The sequence below is a fragment of the Ixodes scapularis genome, unplaced genomic scaffold (assembly GCF_016920785.2).
Source record: "Ixodes scapularis isolate PalLabHiFi unplaced genomic scaffold, ASM1692078v2 PGA_scaffold9__187_contigs__length_104089568, whole genome shotgun sequence".
In the NCBI taxonomy this organism is placed as follows: domain Eukaryota; kingdom Metazoa; phylum Arthropoda; class Arachnida; order Ixodida; family Ixodidae; genus Ixodes; species Ixodes scapularis.
This window is the reverse complement of record NW_024609884.1, coordinates 92,223,446-92,250,841: the sequence shown is the minus strand read 5'-3', so window position 1 is coordinate 92,250,841 and position 27,396 is coordinate 92,223,446. Positions and strand designations below refer to the sequence as shown.

Below are 27,396 nucleotides of genomic sequence, written 5' to 3'. Positions count from 1 at the left end.
AACTACACCAGTGCATATAATGAATTCCTAATGGAGGACTAGTACAATGCTACAGCGACTCGTTGCAGACTGCCACATGGCTTGTAGCAAGCACACTCACGGGACAGCGCCACTGTGGGGCATGAGATACGTTCTGGATCAGACTTCCTCAATTCTTTTCATAACAATGCACCAGTAAAACCTATTGGCAGATATTGATTCACAATTAAATTGCATACTAAGGTGCATTATCAGAATTTTTATTTGTGCTTTAATTTCTGGGACGCTTGAAAGTAAAAGCTAAATCTCGGAATTGAAGGCCCTTTAGAAAAATGGTGAATGCGAAATCAGAAGTGTAATCACGAGAATGTATACTCGGATGTTTTATTCTTTTTCGAATACAACCACTCCCACACCAAGATTCAGTAACTGAAATTAAGTGCCGGAATGTTGCCTCGTGAAATGCATTGACTGGCGGAGCTGCGAGGTTCTCTCGCGTTGGACGGTAGTGCGTGATGCGAGGCCCTCACTACTATACAGTTTCACATTATGTATGCTTGGCATCATCTGCTTTGTTTGAGTTAAGGGGGGACATGGCCTCGGAATTCAAAATTTTCAGAGAAAAACGTTTTTTTCAAAAATGATATGTTTATGCTTATTAACTTCCAAAGAATGGTTTCAGAAACTTTCATTTGTTAACACGCAGGATTTATCTCAGAATAAATTATTTTTGACATGTCGGCAGCCCTCCGAGTCAGCAGGGAGCAAGCTTTTTGCATTTTTTATTTAGCACTGCTTCATACTCGTTTAACCTAGCCACAACATCTCACCCTCATTGGAAGTGCCATTTACTCTAGATTTAGCCCGTAGAAGCTTTCCAAGTTTACAAGTATCAATGGCTAGGAGGACCCAATACATCCAAACAGAAAAAATTCTGAAAATTTGGTATGAGCAATCTTATTGGTTGAGACCCGAAACAGGGTTTACGAGTGGCCCTGCCCAGTGACATGATATTGTGTCATCTTCAGTAACACCCTTTCACAGTATCTTCCACTTCAGACCATATTCCTGCTTTGCTGCTCTTCCTTAGTATGATTTGCCTCTTAGTTCTTGCCAGTTTATCTGTTAATTGGAATGCCTGCTACAAACGTTAGCTAGCCTACAAATGACACAAACTGGTAGCTATTGCCAGGGGAACAGGGAAGTCTCGAAGAGGAAGGTGCTAACAATGCACCAGAAGAATTTTGCCTACCTCGGACTCACAGAAAAGGAAGAACCAAAAGTTGAAACTTCGGATGCATTTTTCTCAGTTTCACTTTTTGGCAGGAAATGTGGTACGAGGAAATGTATCATTGGACATTTTGAAAGTGCAAAGATTTCATTCAGTGGTCCTTGACTGAAATTTCCTGAGGAACAAGTTAAGGTACTCATAATCTGAAAAAGCTAAATTCTTCATGACAAAAACTGAATATTTTAAAACACAGAATTTTGTTAAAATTGTTTGCTTTTTTTGGGTGTTATTGTTTTTCTCTAGAATTGCACTTTCTACAATTAATTTTTACCTTAACTTGCACTGTGGGTATTCTACTTCACATTAAACCAAACATTTTATGAATTGCAATTATTATTTTTCTTAAATACATTTCCTAATAAAGTAACTTTTTTCTGAAGCTTGTTAAGCATAGTATGTTGTAGAATTGGCCTATAAGACTGAAACTTTAGATTTCACCAATCCTAATGGGGTTCAATTCACCCTGAAAGTTTGAATCACTTTGAGACAATGGTTCAAAAGTTGACCCTCCCAGGCCATGTCCCCCCTTAAAAAAAAAAAAAAAAAAAAAAAAAAAAAAACACTGTAAGGCTACGTGTGCTCACAACTCTAGCTAAGTACCAGTTATAGAGTTAAGGCACCCAAAGGTTTCTAAGGTCAGAGACAAAAGGGCGCATTAAAAACAAAAGTTGGATGAATGTCTCATCTAAAGCTACCTTGCAGATGAACGCCTACTACACTCTGTACGAGGACTTCTTCCGCGAGAACCTGCCCAAGCTGTTTGCACACTTCCAGAAACACAGTCTCACGTCAGACCTGTACCTCGTGGACTGGTGAGTGTCTCAGAATCTTGGCTCGGAGCCCTGGCCAGGGCCCCCAGTCGAGACTGTCACCACTGCAGGATCTACACGTTGTACAGCCGGTCTTTGCCGCTGGATGTGGCCAGCAGAGTTTGGGATGTCTTCTTGAGAGACGGCGAAGAATTCCTGTTTAGGTCGGCACTGGGTAAGCTCACACGATCTCCCAACTCGATCGAGTGCCCTTAAAGGTAGCCTTCTTTCAGGTATCATGCGGCTCTACGAACAAGTCCTATTGCAACTAGACTTCATCAACCTTGCCCAGTTCTTGACCAAGCTGCCAGAGGACATGAATTCCGACGTGCTGTTCGACTCCATCGGCGCTATTCGCATGACTGTTAACAAGCGTAACTTTGCGCAGGTCTTGGCAAAACACCGGGAGCAAGCCAGCTAGGACCGACAATGTAATACCACCGCTTTTGTCGCAGAAGTGGGGACAAACTCGACGGACACAATGGAGACTGCTCGACGGAGTGCCTGGGACTCCCTGGACTTCCAGTGATTGTACCCATCCGGTTCTACCACGCTAGACGTTGGGATGAGGTCTGATGGCTCTCGTCTAGTCTCCAGCTCTAGTCAATACTCCCAAGCTGTTGGCACAGCTTTGAAAAATGGATGTACATCCTGTGGCAACACCACTTTCAGCCAGGAGGTTTGACCTCCAGATGTGTTTGTCCAGCTGTTCCTTTTTTTTCACATGCCCCAGTGAACCAATCTCTCGAACGGCGACAAACGGAAATCCAAAGGAGATTTGAGAGCACATACAGGTATGTATGTTGCAAAGCAACATGCATAGCTGCAAGGGTATGTTGCAAAGCAACAGATACGTTCTTCTCATTGTGGGACATGGAAGCATAATATGGTTCTCCGGCTATGTGTCGCACAAAGACCATCAGCTATGTCCAGTCTCTGCTGTCAGCTCTCCTCCCCAAAAGACCGGGAACAAGTCGAGCCAAACCACTCGCAAGACCTTTCAGCCCGGTATTTTGTGTGTGGGGCTCTGCTGTCCTGTGCTCCCATAGTTTGTGGCTGTAGCATTCTGACGCCAGATGGGAATGTGCACAAAAAAAAAAAAAAAGTGGTTTTTGTTTGCCCGTGGTGCAAGTTTTTAGGGCAGGCACAAGCTTGTTCTGCAGTATTGCATAGCATTCCAAATGTGTGTAAAGAGTGAATAAGTTTCTGTCCAAAAAGAGGATTTCCCAGCCCCTCGACAGGATCACTGTGTAAGCATTGTTGAAAAAGAGTTGGAGGTAACGGTGTCTTCCATTCAGCAAAAAGGAGCGTGAATCTTGAATCAAACCAAACTGCTTAAGGAGAAACTCTAATCCTAAAAAATAAATTGTCTTGTTGCTTTATAAGTTCCAACATAATTTCTAATTGCTACACTTAAAAAACGCCCATTTATATTATGTCGATTCAAAGTTTTATATCCAGGTTGTTTACGAGCATGTGTTGAAAACTTGTTCCCGTTTTCTAAGAATTTATTTTTTCATCACAACAGAAACTTGTGTGCACAATATCTTGCATCTGAATACTTTTTGCAGGGTTGGATATGTCATAAATCAGAGTGCAGAAAATGTCAGCTCCAACATTTTCTAATTGGTAAAGACTTTAATGACTAATTTATCAGCGAAGGAATTTCAACATAATAATTTTTTCTAGAATGATGCTAAAGTTATAAGAATGATTTTGTTGTGCTCTCTACCAGGGCATGCAGACATACTTTGTGGCATAGTTTTTGATGGGTAAAGAAGTGAGGCAGAAACGTGTGATAGATTCAGTACTTTCCTGAGAACTATAAGATGACAGTGAGCTTATCTATGTGCTTAGTACAAAATGATTACTCTAGGTGAGATGTTATACATTGGATAAGAACTGACGAAAAAACATGTTGAAAACCAGGTTCTCCCCTTTAAAAGGGGACACTACTCAGAAAAGTCAACTTCTGTACCGCTTGCTCGATTTCAATCAAATTTGCAGTGTAGGTTTATATGATTGGCAAGACCATCCCTGTTAAATTTCATAGTCCTATGTCAATTTTGAAACTTGTTACAAATGTTACAATATGGAAGTCAGTGTGTTCGCTTAGGAAAACTATTGTTTTAAAATAAAATACAAATTTGTGATTTTTATGCCTAATATAGTCATAGGAATACCCATAGCACATATCCAGCTAGCTATTTTGCTATATTGCAATGTTTTTCATAAGTTTAACTCCACAAGATTACACTTTTTTTTTCATGTCTGCGCTTTTTTTTACAAATGTTTTGTTTTAGCATAAAAGAATGTAAAAGTAGAAAAACTAACCATCCCCAGGCATGTTCCTCACAAAATTCTATCCCAGAAAGCCACCTAAGAATAACTCTCTATTGCATAATAGGCAAACAATAAGTCTTCTAAAGTGAAATTAATGCCGAAAAGCGGAACCGAGAAAAGTGTATTCAAAGTGCTTCAACCCCTGCCTCTTCCTTGGCATCGGTGGACCGAAAATAATTTATAAAAAATTGACTATGCAGTGTAAACTAATTAAACTTTCTGGGAATACTCTTTAGATGTTGGTGGATGTAAATATGGCATTTTTTCAAAATCAACTTTTTTTTTTTTGCAAAAATTGTTTTTTTCTGGGTAGTGTCCCCCCTTTAGAAAGAAATGCCAGTGTAACTTAAAAGTGCTGTAAAATTTTGAAGTTGTTTTCTCACTCTCTTTGATGAACATCTTCGACGTAACAAAATACATTTCACAAACACATGTTGCAGGAGGTTGATGGCATGAATGAGGATTTTAATACATGGAAGTTATTTTTACATTCAGGAAAACAGAAGGGTAGTCAATTTGACACAGGAGCAGCATGTTGGTGCTGCGTTTAAATGCATGGCTGTCCACGTTACAGGCGCAATGATACTACATGCTTACAAATTCATTAGTTGCAAAGTTTCAGTACAACTTGTATAGAAATGCTGGAATGCATATACGAATACACATATCAGAATAAATAGTACTTCTCCATGAACTGGCCTCCACACTTTTCTTCAGTGCAGAACACTTTGTAGAAATGGTGTACTGCAAAAATGGCTGCTTGACTATACCTAGAGAAATTGTGCTGGACATGATATATTAGTTCAAAAACGACTAGAAAAGGTGATTGCTTGGGTACATGTAATAGTGTTAAAAAGATCCCCAAAAGTGTTAGAAGGGCACAGAGTACTGCACAAAGGCACTTCCTAAAAGTTGCAGCATAGCTTGAATCGTAGTCTGCCTTGCTGCTGTTCAAGGGGAGCTGAATCTTCTGAAAGAAAGATTGCACTTGTTTTAGGCAAACTGTTACATTGTACACAGCAGTTTGTCTATTATGCATTATTTAACAAGGTTTTCATGCACAAATCTTGTTAAGAAACATTCTCAAATATTTGTTGTGCTGCATGCACAGTTTGGAAAAGTGATCTCGTTTTGGAATGCATCGTTGTTGATGGCAGAAACAGTGATTTTTCCTGTAGTTCTCGTGTGCAAAGCCCATTTAGCCCATAGCTAACATGATGATTCACAAAACTTCTAGGCATATCCCACTTGTTTCAGGCAAACAAGTTTCTTGTCTGGTTTTCTAATGAGCAACTTAGGCATGACCAATGCCATTTTCCTATGTAAGCAGCCGGATGGAGGGTTTGTATTCAATTGCTGCTCGATTTACCCGCAGGAAGGCACTTGGAAGTTTGGGCGTTCCTACTATACAGTAATTCTATTTCTGCCTCAACTGCTGCCTTCTATTAGTGATGTGAAAATGACTTATTCAGTTTGTACCACATACCAGTAGTAAAGTGCTTGAGGCTGTGCTTGAAAACATTCTCCTAGTTAGCAAAGTGAAGCGCAAACCGTTGGAGAAGGCGCCGTGTAACCGAGCTTTCGGTTGCACGTCCAAAGATCCCCAGGGCCGGTTTGCTCATCTTGCGGCCGCGGCCAGGAGGGATTTTTATGTCACGTGACCAGCTCCATGGCGACAAGGAAGTACCTAGCGTCCCTGCCTAATGGCGGAGAGATCCGCATCGCTTCAAGCACAAAAGCCTAATGTCGCTTGCAGGAACTGATTGCAGGGACTTTCAACTGGAGTCCAATTGACCGCCCCGTTTTACTGTAGGAGCGGCAGGTAAAGTTACGGCCAGGGAGGGTAAATAGGAGCCAAAATAAAGAAAAAACCACACGAGATAAAAGCGGTAGCAGCATATTTATCTACCTCCGCCGGCGCTTCGCGCGTTCTGCTATGGTCGGTGCGAGCGCGCGTGCCGAACGTGCAAGACGTTCGAAACATGAGCTCCGTGGAAGCGTCTGCAACGGCCCTTGCTGGCCGCGGTTCTAATCACTCCGGTGAATCGACGAACGATGACTATAAAATTGTTTTACCACAGATGCCCACAGGAATTACGAGTGAAACATCGGTGCTTCTGCATTGCGATTTGAAAGGGCGCCCCTACCGTATCCAGGATTTTCAACAAGAGATGGCCAGGTGCGGCGTACTCGGCGACATCGCAGCACTCGGTGCGTACCAAATGAATCATGTTTGGATGGCTACCCTCCGAACGGCAGAAGCAAAAAGACGACTCGTGGACGCCAAAGAACTGCAGGTGAAGGGTCTTCGGTGCCTCGTCGTGGATCCCAGCATCACGGAGTTACGGCTTCGACTCCACTGGATCCCGTATGATGTGCCGGACGACGTTGTGCGTAAGGAATTGGAGCCGTATGGCAAGGTACTGGAAGTGAGCCGGGAGAAGTGGAATGTTGAAGGCTTCCAAGGGATCGAATCAACGACCAGGTGTGCGCGGATGACGCTGAACGAAGGCGGCACGGCCGATACCATGCCACACCAGCTTCGGATCCAGGGTGGTAACGTACTTGTTGTGATCCCTGGTCGGGCGCCCTTGTGCTTACGCTGTAAGCGCACAGGTCATATTCGACGAGAATGCAGGGCGCCGAAGTGCTCGGAGTGTTTTCGCTTCGGGCATTATGGCACCGAGTGTGTCAGGTCGTACGCCAGGGTGGCCAGCGGGGCCGGGACGGCCGAGACCAATGACCACGCCATGGATGCCGAGGAAGCGGAGCGTACTATCCAGGGCTTGGCGCCAGAAGTTTCAACCCCTGCCAAAGAACGCAAGAGTGAAGGAAACAGCTTATTGGAGGCAGCCAGAGAGAACGGAGGTCAACCGGAAGGCGCACCTCCCAGCGGTGCCGACGTGAAACCCTCTGATGCCGGAGCAGACAAGGAATCGAACGACGCAAGCACCAACGGACCTTCAGATATGGACGACACCAGCGAGTCAACTAAGCGAGCCTTCGATGACGATACGGCAGCAGGAAACGAAGCACGCCAACTACACCCCTGGATGGAACGCACGAAGAAGGGGCGTTACCAGCCCGCGCCCAACGATCCTAAAGAGGAACGTCGGCGCAGGGAAAGCAAGTAAGGCGTTCTTTGCCTGGTTCCCTGGTGTTTAAGATTGCTGCATCAAGACAACTTCGACCCTGACTGCTTAGGTTTTTAGTGTCTGCACCGAAGCACAGCGCATGATTTGTGAGTCCCAATCAGCCATTACGGTTGCAACGCTGAATGTTCGTGGTTTATGCACTAGGAAAAAGCAGTACCAAATACAGCGATTATTGTCGAAAGAGCAACCCGATTTCTTGGCGTTGCAAGAAACTAAATTGGCTGAGGCGGAACAGGTAGAGGAAGCAGTCAGACCTTTCATGCCTAACTATGAAATCTGTGTGACGCATGCAGTTGGTCATTCGGCAGGGTGCTTCCTGCTTCTGAAGAAGTCGGTACCGCTGTCGCAGTTATGCGTTACTACGGACACTGAAGGACGTTTCATTATGTGTGATTTTGTGCTAATGTCAAATCAATTCAGGCTTATTTGCATTTATGCCCCAAATGTGACCACTGACCGCGTTTTATTTTTTGGCGGTTTACGTCGGTATCTTGATTGCGATAGAGCTCTAGTCCTTGTGGGTGACTAATTGTGTTGTACGACAGTTGGATAGATCACCAATAAGACGGAACGCTGATAAGAGTGAACTACTTTTGGGCGAAATGTTGGAGGATTATGACCTGATTGATGTGGGCACTGTAAAAAACGCGAAGAAGGAAATGCGCTTTACCCATTTTCAAGCGTCGTCCAGTGCGCGTTTGGACAGGGTGTATGTTTCTGCCCCTCTAGCAGAACATTTAGGAAAGTACCGTGTCACTCCAGTCTTTTTCTCGGACCACAGTCTGGTTATCGCGACGATAGGCGACAGAGCACTTGAAAAGAAAAAGTTTAATTGGAACCTATGGAAACTAAACATAAAGCTTCTGAAAGACAATGTCTTTCTAAAAAACGCAGAACAGTTTTTGAAAGATGCTTTTAAAGAGCCGGGAGGGGACATTTTCGAGAAATGGGAACTGGCAAAACAAGAAATTAAGGCAATCGCCATTGAGAGGTCGTCAATTCTTTCGTACAACGCGCGGTGTGAGGAACGCAGTTTAAATAAGGACTTGATAGAGCTATGTAAAGCAGAGTGCGAAAGACCCGGTAATGGGGTAAAAGACGTGGAATATGTCAGAGAAAAATTAGATCAGCTCCACCGCGAGCGCTATCGTGGTGCAGTAGTGCGCGCCCGTGCAGAAAAATACACAATGGGCGAGCAGCCCACTAAGCGTGCCTTGGCAGACGAGAAGCGTTACGCACTTCGGAACGAAATAACCGAAATTGGATTCAAGCAAATGATTACTACGGATCCCGAGAAAATAGCACAGGCCTTCCTCGAGCATTACGCACAGCTTTTTGCTAACAAAGCGCAAGGGTGTCATACGGACATTTATGCCCAGCTTTTAGAAAATCTGCCAAGGCTATCGAATGATGAACGCGAAGAGCTTGAGCAAGAAATTACGATCCAAGAAGTGGAGCGCGCAATCGACGACCTGCCGAACTCTAAGACGCCGGGACCGGATGGATTGGGCGCAGAATTTTACAAGAACTTTAAGAGCCTAATAGCTAGTGTTTTTTTGAACGTCATTCATACTGCCTATGAAAGAGAATGTTTGCCCTTTTCGTTTTCTCGTGCCTACACTGTCCTGATACCGAAATCTGATGACCCCGTGAAACTGCGCAGCGTCACCGGTTATCGCCCAATAACGCTATGCAATACCGATTACAAGATCTTCGCGAAAATTCTGGCGCGTCGCCTTCAAGGTGTCGCATGTGAGATAATAAGCGAGCATCAAACGTGTGGGATACAGGGGAGGACTATCTTGACAAATGTGCATGTGGCTCGTAGCGTCCTGGAGGCCTGCAGTGACAGCACCATGCAGGTTGCAGTGCTACAGATAGATCTAGATAAGGCATTCGACCGTGTTAGCCATGATGTACTCTTTGATGTTTTGAGTCATGTCAATGTTGGTGACGCCATCCTAAAAGGTGTAAAGATGGCCTATAAGGACTGTACAACAAGGCTTATAGTGAACAAAGAGCTCAGTTCTGTTATTAACGTACGAGAGTCGGTACGACAAGGTTGCCCTATGTCTCCCCTTTTGTTTGATTTGTATTTAGAGCTTTTCTGTTTAAGCGTAAAAAATAGTCAACGTGTCCGAGGTTTCCAATTTTATAATGCAGAAGTAAAAATAATGAGTTACGCCGATGACATTGCTGTTTTTTGTAGGGACAAAGAAAGCGTTACCGAAGTCATAACTTTGGCTAAAAGGTTTTGCCACGCTACTGGTGCTGTTATAAACTGGGAAAAGTGCCGTGGTTTCTGGCATGGTGCTTGGGCCACTACACCCTCAGAATTTGAGGGTGTATGCTGGGACACAGTGCCGTGCAAGTACCTCGGGGTGCCATTGCAAAGTTTCCGGAATAGCCAAACGTACTGGTCGGGTGTCGCTATCGACCTGGACAAGCGTGCTTCTCGTTGGAAGCAACGCGAGCTGTCCATTTTTGCCCGAGCGACTGTTTGTAACGTTTTTCTTATTGCGAAGCTCTGGTATGTTCTTCAGGTCATCCATTGTGCGCGAACTAATGTTCAAAAATTTCATCGAATTTTCGCCACGTTTATTTGGAACTCGAAGTATGAGCCGATGAGACGAGACAATCTTTTTCATCGAGTTTGTAACGGTGGCGTGGGGCTTTCCCACCTTTTTGTCAAGCAGCTTGTGTCACGCTTCTTTTTTTTGAGAGACCAAGAGCACCCGTTCATTCGCACACTGATCCAAACAAAAGTGTCACCCCATTTGCCATCTTTTCTTGTTTCTTCTCATGGCGGCGAGCCAACAAGAATCACTGGTTTTTTGAAAGAAGTTGTTGACACGATGGGGTTTCTGACAGCACGTTTTTCTTTGAATTACCTTTGTGATGTCAGTAAAAAAACGCTCTATCGCGATTTAGTTGTGAGTGTTTTCCCCATGCCCTTGTATCGAACTGTGTCCCAACATGGCCACGATGTGCTTAGACGTGTAAAAAGGATGTGTGTTCCCGCGGCTGTTAAGACTTTCTTTTATAAATTACACACGAATACCGTGCCAGTTAAGGTTTGGCTTAAAGAAAGAGGGATCTATGTGCCATGGTCGGTAAATTGCCTTCTATGTAAAAAACCTGAGACTATTGAACATGTGTTTATTTTTTGTTGGGACGCGGTATTTTTCTGGGATGTCCTCCAACGCACTTTAAAGAAAGAATTACCTGTAACCCCAACAGGGATACGTTTCCTTAGTGTGGATAATGATAATGAAGTTCCTTATGACATGATTATGTTGTTAGCTTTGTGCAGCATTTGGAGATCACGTATGGCTGTTCGACATGCTGACCTCGACGCAAAAGAAGTGCGGATATATTTCTTCAACCTTGTAAAACAAGTACAGAGTGTGTATTTGAACTGTGAACCTGAACCGGAGTGGACTACCGTAATATCCCGAGTCATCGCCCACCGCCCTACCGCCTGAAATTCGTTAAAAAAGTGGGGTGGGCCATATCTCGGTGGGTGAGCACAAACACTTGAAAAAAGGCGGAAAAAACCGCCTATTTTTCTCTGCGTATCTAGCGCTGATGCACAAGAGATACATCAAACTCAAAACTCGATTTAGTTTCATTGTTTTATAGAAAAAATGCTCACGAAAGAATATTTTACTATAGCGAAGTCCGTTGCTTGCATACGCGCTAGAAACACCGCCGATCTGCATATAGCGCGAACGTTTGCTCCGTAAAAGAATGTCACCATTATGTTCTCCTAGTTAGTAAAAAAAAAAAAGAAAGAAAAGTCTACAAGAAAATAGAAAAACCGACCAGGCGCAACGAGCGAGCGGACCAAAGAAGCGACCAAGAGCAATGCTGGGAAAGCGGGAAAGCCGGCGGTCGCGTTGGCAAATACTTTGGCGTCGGGCCAAGTCGGGCGCCTTGTCAATTGCAAGCTCTTGCGCAACTTGTTTGGTGCGTACATACGTGCGTCCGTGCACGGCGGGCTATCAATGCACGGTTGGGACGCTCTGCAAACGTCTATGTAGGACGTTCCAGCAAAGCTTTATTTACGCTTTGGCTTTGCCTAAAATATTGCACAACCGCGGTCGCGACGGGCGGGAAGAAGGAGCGGGTTCGCGGTGACCTTCGGCGGAGACAGACTTTGACCTAACACTCCGCGGTTACGTTAACAAACTCTTATTTTGTTATCTCCATCGTTTTCTTTTCGCACGGATACACGACCACTTTGGGGTCGCTCACTGAGGAAATGCGTAAACAAAAAGAAGTGTCTTTCCCTCCTTCGTTTTACTTTGTCACGGACGTCCTCCAACTGTAAGGTCCGCGACCGCGTCATTCGGGTAGGATGAGTGTTCGCGGATCGCAGAGTCCGCGCTGGGGTATTTGAAGGGGTGGGCGATGACTCGGTGTTTTTTCGGAAATCGATATTGGCCCAAAAAATGGGGTGGGCGATGGCTCGGGGATGGGCGATGACTCGGGATATTACGGTAGTATTTTAAAATCACTCCTCGAAATGCGTGACTTTTAATACGTTGTGCAAAAGAGCTGTGCAGTGCTGTTAGAATGACATGAATGTTGCTGTAACTACCTGGCAATAAAGAAAAAAAAAAAAAAGTTCTGCTATGGTCGAGAGGTTAAACCGCCGGTACTTGTCGTCGCGGCGTGAAAGTTCCGGGTTCAAATCGCACTAGGGACTTCTTTTTTTTTTCTTTTTTTTCTTTTTGTATTTTGCGCGTGTCTTACTTTTTAACTGTGATCCTTTTTAGGAAATCATCCACTTGCACTACTGCGCCTTACACGGTTTTTACTGTTAGTCCCACCTGTTCAATTGAAACACCGGGAAGAAAAAGAAAAAAGGATCAATGCAAGTTAACGCGCTAATACAATCATTTCATGTTCATTAAAAGGAAACCAAGATAACAGCATCGCTATGGCTTTCACACTAACGGAGCCGAAACAAGCAATCCTTTCCCCAGCAACTAGTTTTAAGTGTTTTTAAATATACAACGCTCTTGCTACGATTCCTTTCAATAACAAGAGACGCCTATTTAGGACTAATAAAAACTGCAGCTGTGACAATTAAAAAAAAAAAAACAAGCAAAAAGAAGAAGAAGAAAAAAAGACTAGCAACTGTGGCTACACTGATTGAGCGAAATCCTACAGGCAAGGCAGCAAGTCAAACGTCTGAGAAAGTACAGGGTGAAACAAGAAGACGGCAGGCTCTTTAAATCGACCGCAAAATTCGGTTTCTTAACCTATCACGCTACGACTTTGTGCAGCGTTGCCTACAGATGGTGCATTTTTTTCGTAAAATTTGCAAAAAGCGAACTTGCCTGAGGAAAAAGTAAAGAAAGAAGAAGGCTTAGCTCCTATGGAAACGCAGCGAAGCCACCGGTCTGCAGACCGGTGGCTTTACCCGGTAACAGAAAAAACCGTGTAAGGCGCAGTAGTGCAAGTGGATGATTTCCTAAAAAGGATCACAGCTAAAAAGTAAGACGCTCACAAAATACAAAAAAAAAAAAAAAAAAAAAAAACAGAAAAAAAAAAGTCCCTAGCGCGATTTGAACCCGGAACTTTCACGCTGCGACGACAAGTACCGGCGCTTAAACCTCTCAACCATAGCAGCAGTTTTTTTTTTTTTAATTGTCTCTTTGGACAAGAGAATACAAAAGTAATCACAATGTTAAAATCACATGCACGACGTGGGGTGCGCGAGCATGAAAGTTTAAAATTCCTTCACATTCTCCAGTACATCAAGAATGGACACCCAATCAGGAGGGCAGATCATTGTGGCGTACACCAATTTCAGTCTGTGGACACTTTCTATAAAATACGACCGTACAGGGCGCGCGTTAACATCAGCGTGCTGCACAGCCATTCTGCTCTGCCATATTGCATGCAGGCCCAAGAGCATGACCAAATCTACAGGGATATCATCATGTTTTGCTACAGGAAGGAACCTTATGCCGTGTGGCGATAAAGCCAAGTCTTTTTTAAGAGTTCGCTGGAGAACATCCCAAAAAAGGAAGGCATCTTAGCAGTCTAAGAATACATGTTCCACAGTTTCAGGCTTTTTGCACAGAAAACAGTGAACACCCCATGGTACAAAAATATTTTTCTGTTCGAGCCAAGTTTTCACTGGAAGCGCGTTTGTGTGTAGCTGAAAGAAAAATGTTTTTATGGAAGGCTGGACGACCATCTTTTTAACCCTGCACAAAACATCATGTCCGGGGCCTGCATGGAACATAGAACGATACACTGGTTCGGGAAAAACACTTTCAATAATGTCACGAGATAAACGCTTGCGCGTGACAGTAGACAAATATTCCATGGAAAAACGGACACACAAAAAACGGTACGCGTCTACCACTTCGCTCAGAAAACTACCAATTCTATGCTGTTGGCGACAATATGTGGAAACGACAAAAGAAGGAATTTCCTCTGGCAGTCTTGTCTGAATGATAGTGCGAAGAAAAGGATTACTTTGGTCCCTAAGAAACATAAAACGCGAAACTATTTGCTTGATGAACACATGTGATAATGAAAGCCCTCCTTTACTCATGCGACGAAACAGATTATCGCGACATATTCTTTCCCACCTGGACCGCCAGATGAACACAGCAAAGATACAATGTAGTTTTTGCATGTTTACTCGAGCGCATGCCAAAACTTGAAGAATGTACCAAAATTTAGCTACTAAAAAAATATTACAAACAGTGGCGCGCGTAAAGATAGACATCTCCCACCCTCCCCATTTACCAGCCTTCTCGTGCGTTTCCTTAACTACCATCGACCAATAAGTGTTAGACCTTTTGTAATGTTGTAGTGGAACACCCAGATATTTAGGCGGGGTGGTCATAAAATTTATGTCCTGAAAAACTTTGGGTTTCGTGGCCCATGTACCGTGCCAGAGGCCACAACACTTCTGCCAGTTAACTGCCGCTCCGGTCAGTTCACAGAACGATTTCACCTCCCGCGTAGCTTCGGCAATACTACTCTTATCTTTACAAAATAGAGCAACATCATCTGCGTACGACAAAAGTTTGACCTCGATATTATGAAGGGAAAAACCAATAATCTTACTATTTTTGATTACTTTTCTACAAAACGGCTCCAAATAAATACTAAATAACAATGGAGATAAAGGGCATCCTTGCTTAACTGATGAGTTAACCCCGATACGGGTGGTTATATTACCGTTGATTATAAGCTGTGTAGTGCACCCCGTGTATGCCATTTGAACAAAGCTGATTAGAAGTTCGCCTACTCGTACCTACTCTAATATTTTGTAAAGTACCTGATGCTGCACATGGTCAAATGCCTTCTCCAGATCAATCTGGAGCATGGCAACCTGATCTAGATCTTCATCGCAAAGCTCTAGTATACTCCTCGCGACGTGAACATTTGTTAAAATGGACCTCCCTTTAATTCCACATGTCTGATGGTCCCCTACGATTTCACTTATGACGTTTTGCAATCGGCGGGCTAATACTTTCATTAATATTTTATAGTCGACATTGCCAAGTGCTATAGGCCCGTAATTCTTTATATTTTTTAGCTTGTATTCGTCATCCTCCTTGGGGATAAGTACCGTATGCGTGTTCATAAATGACGGTGGTAATTGCTTCGTCTCATATGCCTCGGTTATTACTGCGTGAAGGTGCTTGGTGGCGACATGTTTATATTTCTTATAAAAAGCTGCAGTCAAACCGTCGGGACCCGGAGATTTCTTTGCCGGCAGTTCGTCAATCGCTTTCTCGATCTCGGCCACGCTTATTGGCTCTTCCAGTCGCTCCTTTATCTCGTCGCTTAGCCGCGGCATCACCGCAAGATAATCAGCGAGCTGCGAGTCACTCCCGTGCCTTTTGTGCGCGAAGAGGTTGCGATAATACTCAGTAAATGCCTTTTCTATGACATCGGGACGACTGCTGAGCAATCCACCGTGTTCTATTTCTACAATTTGTTTCTTTTTCACATATTTCGCCTCGGCGCTTAATGCCCGTTTGGTTGGTTGTTCACCAAGAATGTATTTCTCAGCGCGAGCACGTATCAGAGCCCCTTTATATTTTTCTGTTTATAATTGCGCAATATTGTCCTTGACTTGCTTAAGCTGGGCCTCAAACCCTCCCGGATTTTCGCTCTCGAGGTGACATAGTCTACGGAGGTCTTCCTTTAGTAGCCTTTCCTCGGCCCTCTTCCAATAGGCAAGCGTGGGGGAACGTTCCATAGCACATAATTTCACCTCGCGTTTAAACCACTCCCATCGCTCGCTCGCGCTGACACTTACATTCAGCATCCCGCTGATTAAGTTATCCACCATCTCATTAAACAATTCATCTTCGAGGAGGTTGTTGTTAAGTTTCCACAGATCCCAACAAAAACTAGATTTCATCTTTTTCCCTCCCACAACAAAAGACACCAGTGCATGGTCAGAAAAATAAACTGGCAACACATTATAATCATCAAATCCAGTTAAAAGTTCAATTGACACATATACTCTGTCAAGGCGAGCATGACTCGTGGACTGAAAATGGGTGAACCATAAATTTGCGTAACTTTGATATTTTGCAACATCTTGTAAGGTAAATTCCGTTGTCATTTCGTTTAAAATTCTTGTACTACTATCGGAGTGTCGTGTTCTACTAGAACGATCCCTCGCGTCGCAAACGCAGTTGAAGTCCCCCAACATAAGTTTTCGTTGACAGTCTAAAAATGAATAAATGCGCTGAAAAAACTTTTTCCTTGCATTTGTTTCGTTCGGCGCGTACAGATTTATTATTCTATACTCAACATCGTTAATACTGCAATCACAAATAACAAACCGACCATCGCTGTCAACTATTACAGATTTGACAAGTGCATTTAAAGATTTCCTGAAAAACAACATACAACCTCCGGATAAGCCGCTTGCTTGCGACACACAAACTTCAAAACTGTGCAAAAACGGCGCCAGCAGGAGTGCGGTCTCTTCCTCGCCTTCTACCTTGGTCTCCTGAATCGCGAGGACGTCAATGCCATTGTCGATTAGGAGCCTTTTCACCTGGTATTGTTTACGTCGCGAGGCAAAGCCTCGGATGTTGAGCGTTGCTACCTTCAGCTTATCGACAAGGTTAGGCGTCCTCGCGGCTCATGGACTCGCAAACTCTAAAGACCCTCACCATATGACTCAGTGCTGCGTCAGCCGGTGGGCTTGTCTGGACCTCTGGGATCGGGCGCAGGGCTTGGTGATGGCTTTAGCGTCGGTTTTCGCCTCTGCGGCACCGTCTTCGCTGGCGGCTCCGAGAAGCTCGAGACACTGCTGCCCTTGGACGAATCTGGGTCCTGCTGTAGTGGCCGCTTTACGGCCAGCGCCAGCCATGTGGACCTCGTTGGTTTGCTGCGCCTCGGTTTCCTTCGCTGGCGTCGTCTTGCTTGGCGGCACTGTCACCTCGTCCTTGCTCGAAGTCGCCTCCTTAGGCGTCGTTGCGGTCACTTTGAACGGTGGTGTGCCAGTCGACGTCTGTGGACGCTCTGACGCGGGTCGGACAGCGTCACTCTTTGCCATGCCATCCGATGCCTCGCTGGCGGTAGCCACCCCCTCGTTCGCCGCCTCCGCATCTGCCTCGTCCATGACGAGCTCGGCGTTAGCTTCGCTCCCACCGGGGCCTGTGGCCGTTGCGTACGTCCTCACGCAGTGATCTGCGTCATGACCGAACCGCTTGCAGCTTTCGCACTTTGGCACCCGGCACTCACGGCGGATGTGACCGGTCCGCTGGCAACGCAAGCAGAGTGGTGCCCTGCCCGGAGCCACAACTAGCGCCAACCCTCCGGCGATCTTCAGCTGATGCGGCAGGTCATCTAGGCTGACTCCAGGCTTGAGCCGAATGACGGCAGTACGCGTCATGGACCCGCAGCCCGTCACGCCCTGCACCCGCCACTTCTCAGTCCCGACCTCGATGACCTTGCCATAAGGTGAAAGAGCGACCCTCACCTCGTCGTCGGGGGCGTGGAAAAGCAGCCAGTGCAGCTTGAGCCGGACGTCTCGGTTGCCTGGATCGATGACTAGGCAGCGCTTCCCCTTCACGACCAGGTCGCCCGCCGCGAGAGCTCTCCGCTTCCCCTCCGATGACTTGAAAGTCGCGGCCCAGACGTGGTTCATTTGGTACGCCCCCAAGGCGAGAACCTCGGGGAGCAATACCAGTTGGGCCAGGGTGTCACGGAAGTCCTCGACGCAATACGGGTGCCCACGGACGTCGGCATGCAGAAAAAAGGTGTTCAACACCGCAGAGCCAGTCGGCAGTGGAGGCAGGATTATCTGGTAGTCCAATGTGTCAGCATCATACCTATCACCGCGGCCCGGCTGGGCCGCTATCGCCGCTCCGGAGGAGCTCATGATTAGTCGTCCGCTCACTTCGAGTGCCGGAAGAAGAATGGCGACCATAGCAGCAGGGACGAGGCACCGGCCCCGGCGGAGGTAGATAAATATACTGCTACCGCTTTTATCTCCTGTGGTTTCTTCTTTATTTTGGCTCCTATTTACCCTCCCTGGCCGTAACTTTACCTGCCGCTCCTACAGAATAAAGGGGCGGTCCATTAGATTCCAGATGAAAGTCCCTGCAATCAGTTTCTGCGAGCGAAATTAGGCTTTTGTGCTTGAAGCGATGCGGATCACTCCGCCATAAGGCAGGGACGCTAGGTACTTCCTTGTCCCCATGGAGCTGGTCATGTGACGTAAAAATCCCTCCTGGCCGCAGCCGCGACCGCAGCCGCAAGATGAGCAAACCGGCCCAGGGGGTCGAAATTAATCCTCAGTCCTCCACTGGGGCGTGCCAAATGCCCGTCGTAGGTTTGGCACGTAAAACCCCCAAATTTGACTTTTTTTTTTTGAAGCGCAAACCACTCCGCATGCATGTGGCTCCAAAATGTATCTCGGCTGAGCGAACTGCTTTCAAACCTAGTTGCATAAACCCACACATTCCACGGCAGTCTCGTGCGCAGCACAAGATGCACAATGCCAACGGTGCAAAAATAGCCTAATGTCCCAAGTGATTTTAGTGAGGCAACATCTAACTTGACAAGCGCTCTACCTATGCAGCTATTAACAAGTTTGTACCATGCACGTGGCATGTCCCCTTCAACGAGGCAGGAACCACAAACCGTTTGTGTTTGGGAGTGAAGGAGTACTGGGGGAAACATTTAATGTGGTGCAACTCGAAATGATGGGGTAAGAAATGACGTGCACTGACCCATGCTTGGTCCGCCAGGAGCCACTCTGTTGGAAGGCAGCAGGGCCCTCCTGGCTGGCCCGTTGTTCTGCTCCGCTGGCAGGTGGCTCCGCACAGCGTGCTTGGCATCTGGGTCCAGGTTGGACCCTTCCACGTGGGCTGCCACAATTTCCTTCTCAAGGTGCACCTGCGGGCTGCTTACAAACACCAAAGATCCCGTTGAGCCAGGCTAAATACATTCATACCTTTTCCCGGCTGTTCGCATTTGGAACACCCAATTACCCGTTTGCCTTTCAGGCCGTCCCAAAACAATGTGCTGGGTTAATTTTGCTCTTTTTTTACCTCAGTACCACAATTTTCTTGCTTCGCAAGACCTAGAACTGAGGCTTTCGCAATAGCCTTTTTCTGTCTCCGGAGCACGTGCACACTTCTGCCATGCTCGGTGGCTTTGTTTCCCTGGTTCCACTAGTTTCATTTCCAATTCATCATTACGCGCCGCAAGTAAAGTTTCATCATTTTACATTGGTGAATGCATTGAGCTTAACCACTTTGCAACAACGTGCTAGGAGCATTTGGGTCATCTTGATGGCCTTGAAAATTTTCCTCCTGTAGAGATTTTTTGGTTGTGAATAACGATTGATGCTGAATTTTAAATAGTCAAATCTCATTATTGTAAATGTCAGATTAACAACTTTTTTAAATTTACAAACATTCCTGCTGGTGCAGGCAAGAATTTTGGTAAATCTGAAAATATTCCCCCGTCCCAGGACGTGGTATAAAGCACACAGCCGGCTTTAACCCCCATCCCAGCATGGCCAGCCTTCCCGCTGGGAGAGAGGCTTTACGAACCAATTTTGGCCCACAATCCCGGAGCCAAAGGACAATGTTCTATGTCTGGCGCCGACGGGAAGCGACGGAGCGGGACTCCATCTGGGGATGGCCAATCCCAAAATAGGAAGCTTTTTCTCAATCTGGCCGATTCCCTAAAGTTGAGGGACCACGGGCACAGCTGTGGGATGGGGGATTGACCGAAACCATGCCCCAATGCCGAAGCCTTTTTTGAGAAAGAGCAAGACGATGCGCGCATTGCTTGCTGTTTACGGCTCTCCAGTGACGGGCATACAGAAAACTGGATTTACCGTTGAGCTGCTGCTCCAAATGGTGAGACCATGTAGGTTCCTTTACGACGGAATTAAATGCGATTTCAAGGAAGGACCGCCGAGAGAAGAAAATACAGTGGCCGATCATCGGGGAAGAAATGCGGCATAATGAGTGCAGGAAGCAAATCGTGCTCATAGTTGGTCGTGTCGTTTTTTTTGTGTTTTGGGCAGTAGAGATAAAACGTTTTCAAACAGCTGACCAAAATGTGCCAAGTTCCAAGAAGCAAAGTACCGTAAAATACTGCGGAAGCGCCCACTTGGTTCAAACGCCCACTATTGACATTTTTTAAAACTTGGGTATTCTGGAAAGTGTACAATAAGCACCCGATTTGACTGGACAAACGCTCAAGCCTAGATTAACCGAGTTTGCGGTGAAAGTGGGCTGGGCGCTCCCCCGGAATTGTACGGTAAAAATTACAAAAAGGAGGTTACAGGATTGATGGAAGAGATCAGGGAAAGTGTGAAATTGCGCACAAAATTAATGGGTTATACAGTTAGACAGATAACAAAAGTTTGACAAAAGTAAAAGGCTGAAAAATTTTGTGGCTATGTGGCGCAGGTTATATAGACTACAGCTACCAGCAGCAGCTCCGTTGCTGCTGGTTCAAACACTTCACCGCTCGGCACGGCGTCTTCCGCAACGATACGGTGTCAATGAGGGGCCGGCACTTGCAAACTTCCTTGCGACTTCTGACCAGTTCCTCTTTTAAAAATGCCAGTCCAACTAGAAGGTGGTGAGCACCCAGACAAAAGCAGCGCAAGCGGACTGGAGCAGAGAAGCTTGCCGTAAACTTTTCAATGGAGCTGGAGGATTGCATTGCCGCGTGACAGTGCAGCGTGAACGTCGGGACAGCTGATGGGACAACCTAAACAACGTCTGCAAAAAGAAATGCTGCAGCAGACTGGATGGAAGAATCCACATCCAATGTCCCGAGTGCAAGTTGCGCAGGTTCCTTGGAAGCAGTACCGATGTGACCAACACTCTTCACAATAACATGGATGACATGGAATTATCCACACTAGCATTTGCGCTGCACCTACCCCAAAAATATCGCCGATTCTTCCTAATAAATGTGCAGTGTTCCGTCACGTGTAAGCTTTTTTTTTGATTTATTGGAACCGACCCAGTGCCATCTCGTTGCAGAGGTAGGCTATGTCTTTTTTTTTCTTCTAATTTTCTGTTGGAGCCAATATAGACCGACACACTGTTTACAAACAAGCCCGTGTTTGCCCACACCACGTGTGGGCATTGTGCGTGTGCAGAATCCAGATTCGCGTTAAGTGAAGCCTCTGCGCCTCCGTTGTCGATGCGCCACTAAAACCCTAATCATCAACCTCTGCGCTTGCGCAGTGCCGTCGACAGCACCCCCGCAGCTGCGTGACGTCGGGGCCGCGTGCTGGTTTATCGCGATATTTGAAAATAAGGAATGCTTTTCGGTAGTCTCGTGAACTTTGTTATATTGAGATTTGGCTAACAGTTCCAGAATAAAGGTCAAGATATGTTTGCATACAGATGATAGTTCTCCACGTCTGTGAGAGTCCACATAAGAAGTGAAAGTAGCTTCTGGCCTAATCTATAGGCTCCTAAAAGCATTATCGAAACACATGTCGACGGGACTGGTTGCACAAATTGCGGGGTCAACAGTTGTGCAATGCTACAGTAGCTCTACTCTGCCAGCTAACAGAGGAAGTCTCATTAGCCCCGTTTGCACGAATGCGACTTAGTCGCATCGAATCCAGTTGTCGCATTCAATGCGGTCATGTAAACGGCATAATGCGCAAAGAGAGCGCGTCGCATTCAAGTCGCCAGACAGAGGTGGATCGAGATGGCGAGTGCGCATTCATTCAGCCCATGTAAACTGAGGTCGCATCGCATTTTGGAATGGGGAGGATTATGGGAAGGCGCTCGCTGCGGCAGCGAGTGAACAGCTGAGAACATGGCGGCGTGGAGAGTGGTCCCGTATGGTCGCCCGCAATTTCTTCCCGAGAACAAACGTGAGCTTTTATTGCAATCACAAGTACGCGGAATATAGCCGAGCTGCTCGGTGAGGGCGGCACCCGTCCAAGCCTTGCGAAGTACGACTTGCGCGTCCGAAGGGGCCCCAAAGGCTTCGGCGCAAGCACGAACGACACCGAGAGCTCCGAGCACTGTAGAGCACCGCATGGTAGCGCAGAACGAGCAGTTCCTACCTCGGTGCCGTTCCTGGCTGCGCAGGAGCCTTTCGGACTCTGGGTCCGGTTGGTCTGGTCGCGATCGGCGAGGTCTGGCGCGGCGAAGCGCGGAGGCGTCCTCAAAGCGTACGCACACACGTCGCCTCTGGTCCAGAGTGACCCGGCAGCCCAGCCTGGAGCCCTAAATGCTTGGGTTTTGATGTTTCCTCTGTCTCGTAACTTCTTCCACAGCACCGTAGACAGCGGGCATGATCTTTACGTTCACTGAACGCGTCAAAAGACCTCCACGTGCGACGCATCGGAAAATGTGGTGCGGCGGCTGGTGCTGGAACTGCATAACTTCGAGCTTTGACACTGCGTGGTGCCACCTTCGTGTAGGACTTGGTGCGCATTTATGTAAACGTTGCCGCGAGCCCGCGTCGCCTTCGTTCGAAACATGAGTGGAGTCGATGCGCTGAAGTCTCTTTCATGTAAATAAGGCTATTCATGCATGTGACATGGTGCAAACTTGCTGCGAGACACCTCAATAGCAAGATTTCGGTCTCGAGTGGCGTATTCAGAACGCGGACTTTAATGCGTGCCTGGAGTCATTTGGCCATGCAATTCGTATGAAAATGGGTCAAGTGATTTCCTGCAACTCCAACAAGTGGAAGAATGTAGGTTTGTGTCTGGGTCTTAAGTTTGTTGCTATTTGTTGAAGAAACTTTTGGGAAGACAACAAAAAGGGCCTGTTTTGAGGTGCTTTTAAGATTGAAAAACCTGCCATTCTCCTGGTTCAACCATAATTACATGTTCCGTGCCTCGGAATGACCCAAGCCTATATGAGGCACCATGTTGATGTTGGTGAACATGTACCTCTTCTGAAGTGTCGCCGGCTATACAACTGCTATCTACAGCAGTGTGCTTTGATGGGCTAGTTGGTTCATGACATCAGGCAAAAGACATGTGCCATGTTTGGAAAGAGAAGGGAGGCTGTCTAGTGGGTTAGAAGTAACTTCTCGCAGACGGAAGCAGAGCTTTAACGCCTCGTTTTGCCAGATATGCTTAAAAGAATCCAAATTCAGCCGAAACTTGGGATGGCTTGCCCATTATATCCGCCTCGTGCAAGTGCTCAAAATTCAACATGTTTGTAGAGTATCTTTTAAAATCCTGTAATAACTCGCCTGAACTTGAGACCCTTAGTTTGGACGGTCGTCTTCCAGGCCTCGAGCACAGCTTCGACCGTGAGCCTAGTGTACACAGCTTGAACTGCTGCTGGACACCCCTGAACTCCGCTGATGGCAGGATCCAAGACATCCTTCACAACAGGTTCAACAAAGACACTGGCCTCGCCTGTAACCATTATATATATAAAAAAAAAAAAAAAAAAAAAATTGTTTTACAGTTATTATAGCTACATTAGTCTTTCGATTAAATTTCATGACCACACTACCATAATCCCAAGAGAGCATGCACTGAAAAAGGGAAACTTGGTAGGCCCACAAATGGTATTAAGGAAGGTGTGTCGGCCGACAGGAAGCAGCACACACCCGCGCCTCGCTTGCGGAAGTCCTTTGCGGCCGGCATACTGGAGCTCCACTTGCGCAGGCAGACTTGGTAGCATCCCTTCTTGTACTCGGAAGGCACGGCAGCCTGCAGAGCCTGCAGGCAGAGGCTTGGCTGTGACACCGGCCAGCGTAGCCACCCTTCCAGCCTACCTCGAGGGCCTCCAGAGCCGATGTGCAATCGGCGTACGGACTGCCAGTGCTTGGGTGCTCTTCCCAGGACTTTTTAGTGCACTTGACCGATGCAATTGTCTGCTGCAAAATGAAAGATCAGCATGGGTTGTTACTGTAGACGTGCTTTGTTATCCATATGCGATGACAAGTGAAAATAAAAACACAGTCCTTGCATATTTGGGGAAAAACAAACGACTCGGTGGCTTGAGTTGTCCTTGTGACTGAGTGTTGCAAGGTGCTCATACTATAGCTATACCAACGTCCATGAATATCTAAATTGCACTAAAAGAAAGTGAGTTGAGGTTTCCTTTTCATGTTGCTTGTAAGGTTTCAGATTCCCATGGGTTGCTTGTATGGTCTGCAGTGCTGGATAAAGTACATCTAAAAAGTACTTTAGGTAAAGTAGTACTTCAAGTACTTTTTTAATTGAGTACTAAAGTACAATCTAAAGTACTTCAAGTACATTGCACCCAGGTACACTGGGTCCAATGTACTTGAAGTAAAATACTATAAATAGAATACTTTCAAAGTAAAGTACAAGTACTTTTTAACACAATCTTTCATGGTGCCCTTTCATTCTCCATCCATTGTTTTTTCTTAAACTGGTATGCACTGCCCCAGGGGTAATTGAGAGTGCATCAGGTATTTTCGGAAATGGCAGTGAATATTTGATAAAGTCAAGTGGCCACAGATTAGTTATTTTCAGAAATGGCGCCAAATCCAGAATTCCCTCACACTTATGAATTTGGAGCCGCTTGCATGTCGCCCCGTAGTTTCCATAAGCAATCCTCTCGTGGAGGAGTACCCTCTCCTAATATTTAACCTCTTTTGCGCTGACCGAGCGAGAAGTAGCACGAGTTCAAAATGGGCTGCTGAAATGCCCACTCCTACAAACGCAACGATGCATCATTTCCTCTCGTTTCTGGGGAAAGAATATTCCTTTTAATATTTCATCAGAGTTAACAAAGCATCATTTTGTGATACAAGTTTAACAAGGCCTAATTTTTAATGTACTTTTTTTGAAGTCAGAAGTTGTGCTTTCATTGGAAAGTATCAGAAAAAATACTTAAGTACAAGTACATATTCAAAGATTGTACTTCAAGTAAACTACAAGTACATACTCAAAAAATGTACTTCAAGTAAGTTACAACTTTTCTAATCTACTTGTAGTACTTAAGTACTACTTCCCAACACAGAGTCTTGAGCTCCTTTCGGTGTGCTTCCCTGCAAAACAATGGGCCGTAGAGGAGCTGGGCTGCCTCCTGCAAGGAGTTCTAGGTGCTTGGATGTGCAACTGAACTCGGCCATACCATTTGGATAGGGAAAATTCACTAATTTTGCAAGCCCCCTATTTTCAAACTGTTCAATAATTGTGCGACCCCCTTTTATAGCTGCGTGTAGTAATATTTCTGAGTTGTACCCGTCTAATCTCATCGTCAAGTATCTTCTGCAGATGGCTCGGAATAACTCATTGGCAGTACTTTTTCAGGCCCATTCCAGCCTAAGTCAGCCGACGTGAGAATACAGAGCAGACATGAGCCAGGCCATTGGGGCACTCAAAGTGGGAAACGGCACTTCTGTGGGCCCAGTACCTGCAGCAAGGAGGAGGCCATCAACACCAGCTGCTCGGGCTCCCAAGAGTGCAGCCAGTGACGGAGTCTCGCTTCCGACCATTGCAGTATGTGCCCCAGGGTCAGGGCAAGGTGGTGTTTCACTGGCAGGAGACACACGTTGCCATGACAACCTGACACCACACCAATCGCTAGTCGAGGGGCTCGTAGAGAGCTGTATTAGAAAACGGCTCTATGGGAAATAAATGTACATATGACTACTCCTGTTGTGAACCTAAACATTTTTTGTCAAAACAATTGCCTTTTGCTAACAAGAACCCTTTGAAAACATTCAATGCCGAAGAAGCAGCATGCTATCCAGAAGGCCATACCTGGTGAAACACTTATCTATGTGGGACTACCTGTTTGCATCACACGTTCAGAGATACCCCTTTCAAACTCCGCTGAGAATAGAAAAGTTCGAAACTTTCAAGGTTTCTGCACATACGTGTTGGACGGTTTAGAAGTTTGAGGCTTTAGTTTGAAAACTTCAAAGATTTCTAATTTCTTTCAAGTCTTAAAGGACACATGCAAAGTAAAAAAACATTTTTTTTAAACAGCCTAGATGGAAAAAGTGTTATAAAACGAGTTTACAAAGAAAAAATAAAATTTTTAGAGGTATATTTACGGCACAAAACGAATTTGTAGTTGGCGCCCGCGGGAGCCGCCGCTGGGTCACCTGTGCGCCGCCACGCTGCGTCGCCCCCGCTGCAAAGTCGCGCCGCCGCCGCTTTTCGCTGAGCGTTTTGTGCCACCGCTTCGACGAGTGTCTCCACGCTGCCGCCGCCGCGCAAGTTCATTTGCTTCGGGGCGCCGCTGCCGTCATCTGACCGGCACACAGGTCTATCGCATCTGCTTGCGCTTTTTCAGGAGCTTCCTTTGGGCTCTAAAAGTTACTTATTAATCTTCGTTTTTTTGTTGCGCTTCAAATGAAGATGAATAAGTAACTTTTTGAGACCACAGGAAGCTTCCGAAAGAGCACAAGTACCACGTGACAAATACGGGCCAGTCACATGATAAATATGGGCCACTTTTTCGCGGCGCCCGTGGGGGCCAACTACAAATTCGTATAGCGCCGTAAATATAGCTCTAAAATTTTTTATTTTTTGTTGTAAATTCGTTTTATTACTTCCTTTTCCCAACCCGGCTGTTTTAAAAAAATATTTTTTTCCTTTGCATGTGTCCTTTAAGTTTTTTACAAATTTTTAAATGTCGGGAGTTACGACTTTAACAAGTTTGAATTTATATAGTGAAGAAAGGTAAAAAAACACAGGCGAGCTGGTGAATAATATCCATAGTAACCCTGAAACGTAGGACAAAAAAAAAAAAAAAGTACTGCCCGTTTTTTTATTTTTTACGTCTCGGGGTTACTGTGGATTGAATTTATATCTTCTTTTATTTACATTTTGTATCTTAAAAAAGTTTTGGCGTGCCTTTAAGTGCAAGAATATTTTCGTAGCTGTCGCACAAGCTAGTTGAAGGCTTGAGGCAGAGCTATTGCTGCCACCAGATCACTAGCTGGCCTTGTGGCTTCATTTGGAGTCAGTCTTCTTTATGAAAGCAATCGTGGTTTGATTATTTTATTACTTTTTCTTGTTTGCGTATCCTTGACAGCACAGTGCGAGCGTGGTCTTACATTATTTGCGCTAGTTGCTAAAAACAGGTAAAGTAGGTTCTGATTGAAGCATGTTTTGGAGAAATTCAATTCAGCTTCAAACCATCTTTAGTGGTTTAAAGTTTGCCAAATTTCTGAGCTTTGAAGGTTTCAAAGTTTGCAAATTGTCAAATTTCTCCAAGTAAGTTGAAAAATCGTCACATTTTTCATTGTCACAAGTTTGAATTACGTAGCTGAATATTGTAACATAATAAGCTTGAAAGTCGAAAAACTTTTCACTTTAGAACCCTCCAGTTTGAAAAATGTTTGCAGCAACTCCTCCCAT

General features: G+C 45.7%; 3 protein-coding genes across 10 annotated transcripts in view; 2 read left to right on the top strand and 1 right to left on the bottom strand.

Annotated features, from left to right (window-relative positions):
- LOC8031039 (TBC1 domain family member 14) overlaps positions 1-25,465 on the top strand; it is a 92,164-nt gene extending 66,699 nt beyond the window's left edge. For 4 of the 6 annotated variants that reach the window (XM_040503806.2, XM_029990111.4, XM_040503808.2 and 1 more), the window contains 3 exons: positions 1,973-2,082; positions 2,151-2,254; positions 2,313-5,116. In XM_040503806.2, coding sequence (XP_040359740.1) covers positions 1,973-2,082; positions 2,151-2,254; positions 2,313-2,500 — 402 coding nt within the window. In that variant the 3' untranslated portion in view covers positions 2,501-5,116. Of the gene's footprint in view, positions 1-1,972; positions 2,255-2,312; positions 5,117-25,335 lie in introns of those variants that run through there. The other 2 variants (XM_042287135.1, XM_040503805.2) reach the window with 2 other exon arrangements.
- The window catches only part of LOC8031041, a 44,551-nt gene continuing 22,011 nt past the window's right edge, over positions 4,857-27,396 (bottom strand). Inside the window, exons 5-10 of one of the 3 annotated variants that reach the window (XM_029990107.3) lie at positions 25,439-25,560; positions 23,826-23,927; positions 23,658-23,769; positions 23,292-23,460; positions 18,818-18,990; positions 4,857-5,392 (exon numbers count right to left, since the gene is read on the bottom strand). In XM_029990107.3, coding sequence (XP_029845967.2) covers positions 5,328-5,392; positions 18,818-18,990; positions 23,292-23,460; positions 23,658-23,769; positions 23,826-23,927; positions 25,439-25,560 — 743 coding nt within the window. In that variant the 3' untranslated portion in view covers positions 4,857-5,327. The remainder of the gene's footprint in view (positions 5,393-18,817; positions 18,991-23,291; positions 23,461-23,657; positions 23,770-23,825; positions 23,928-25,438; positions 25,561-27,396) is intronic. The other 2 variants (XM_042287134.1, XM_029990110.4) reach the window with 2 other exon arrangements.
- LOC121833684 lies at positions 6,147-9,444 on the top strand. The gene has a single exon (XM_042287137.1). The coding sequence runs from the start codon at positions 6,405-6,407 to the stop codon at positions 7,554-7,556; it is 1,152 nt and encodes a 383-aa protein (XP_042143071.1). The 5' UTR covers positions 6,147-6,404; the 3' UTR covers positions 7,557-9,444.

What these genes read in the sequence shown, in the direction of transcription:
- LOC121833684 (XM_042287137.1), top strand. Translation starts at nt 6,405, where the DNA reads ATGAGCTCCGTGGAAGCGTCTGCAACGGCCCTTGCTGGCCGCGGTTCT.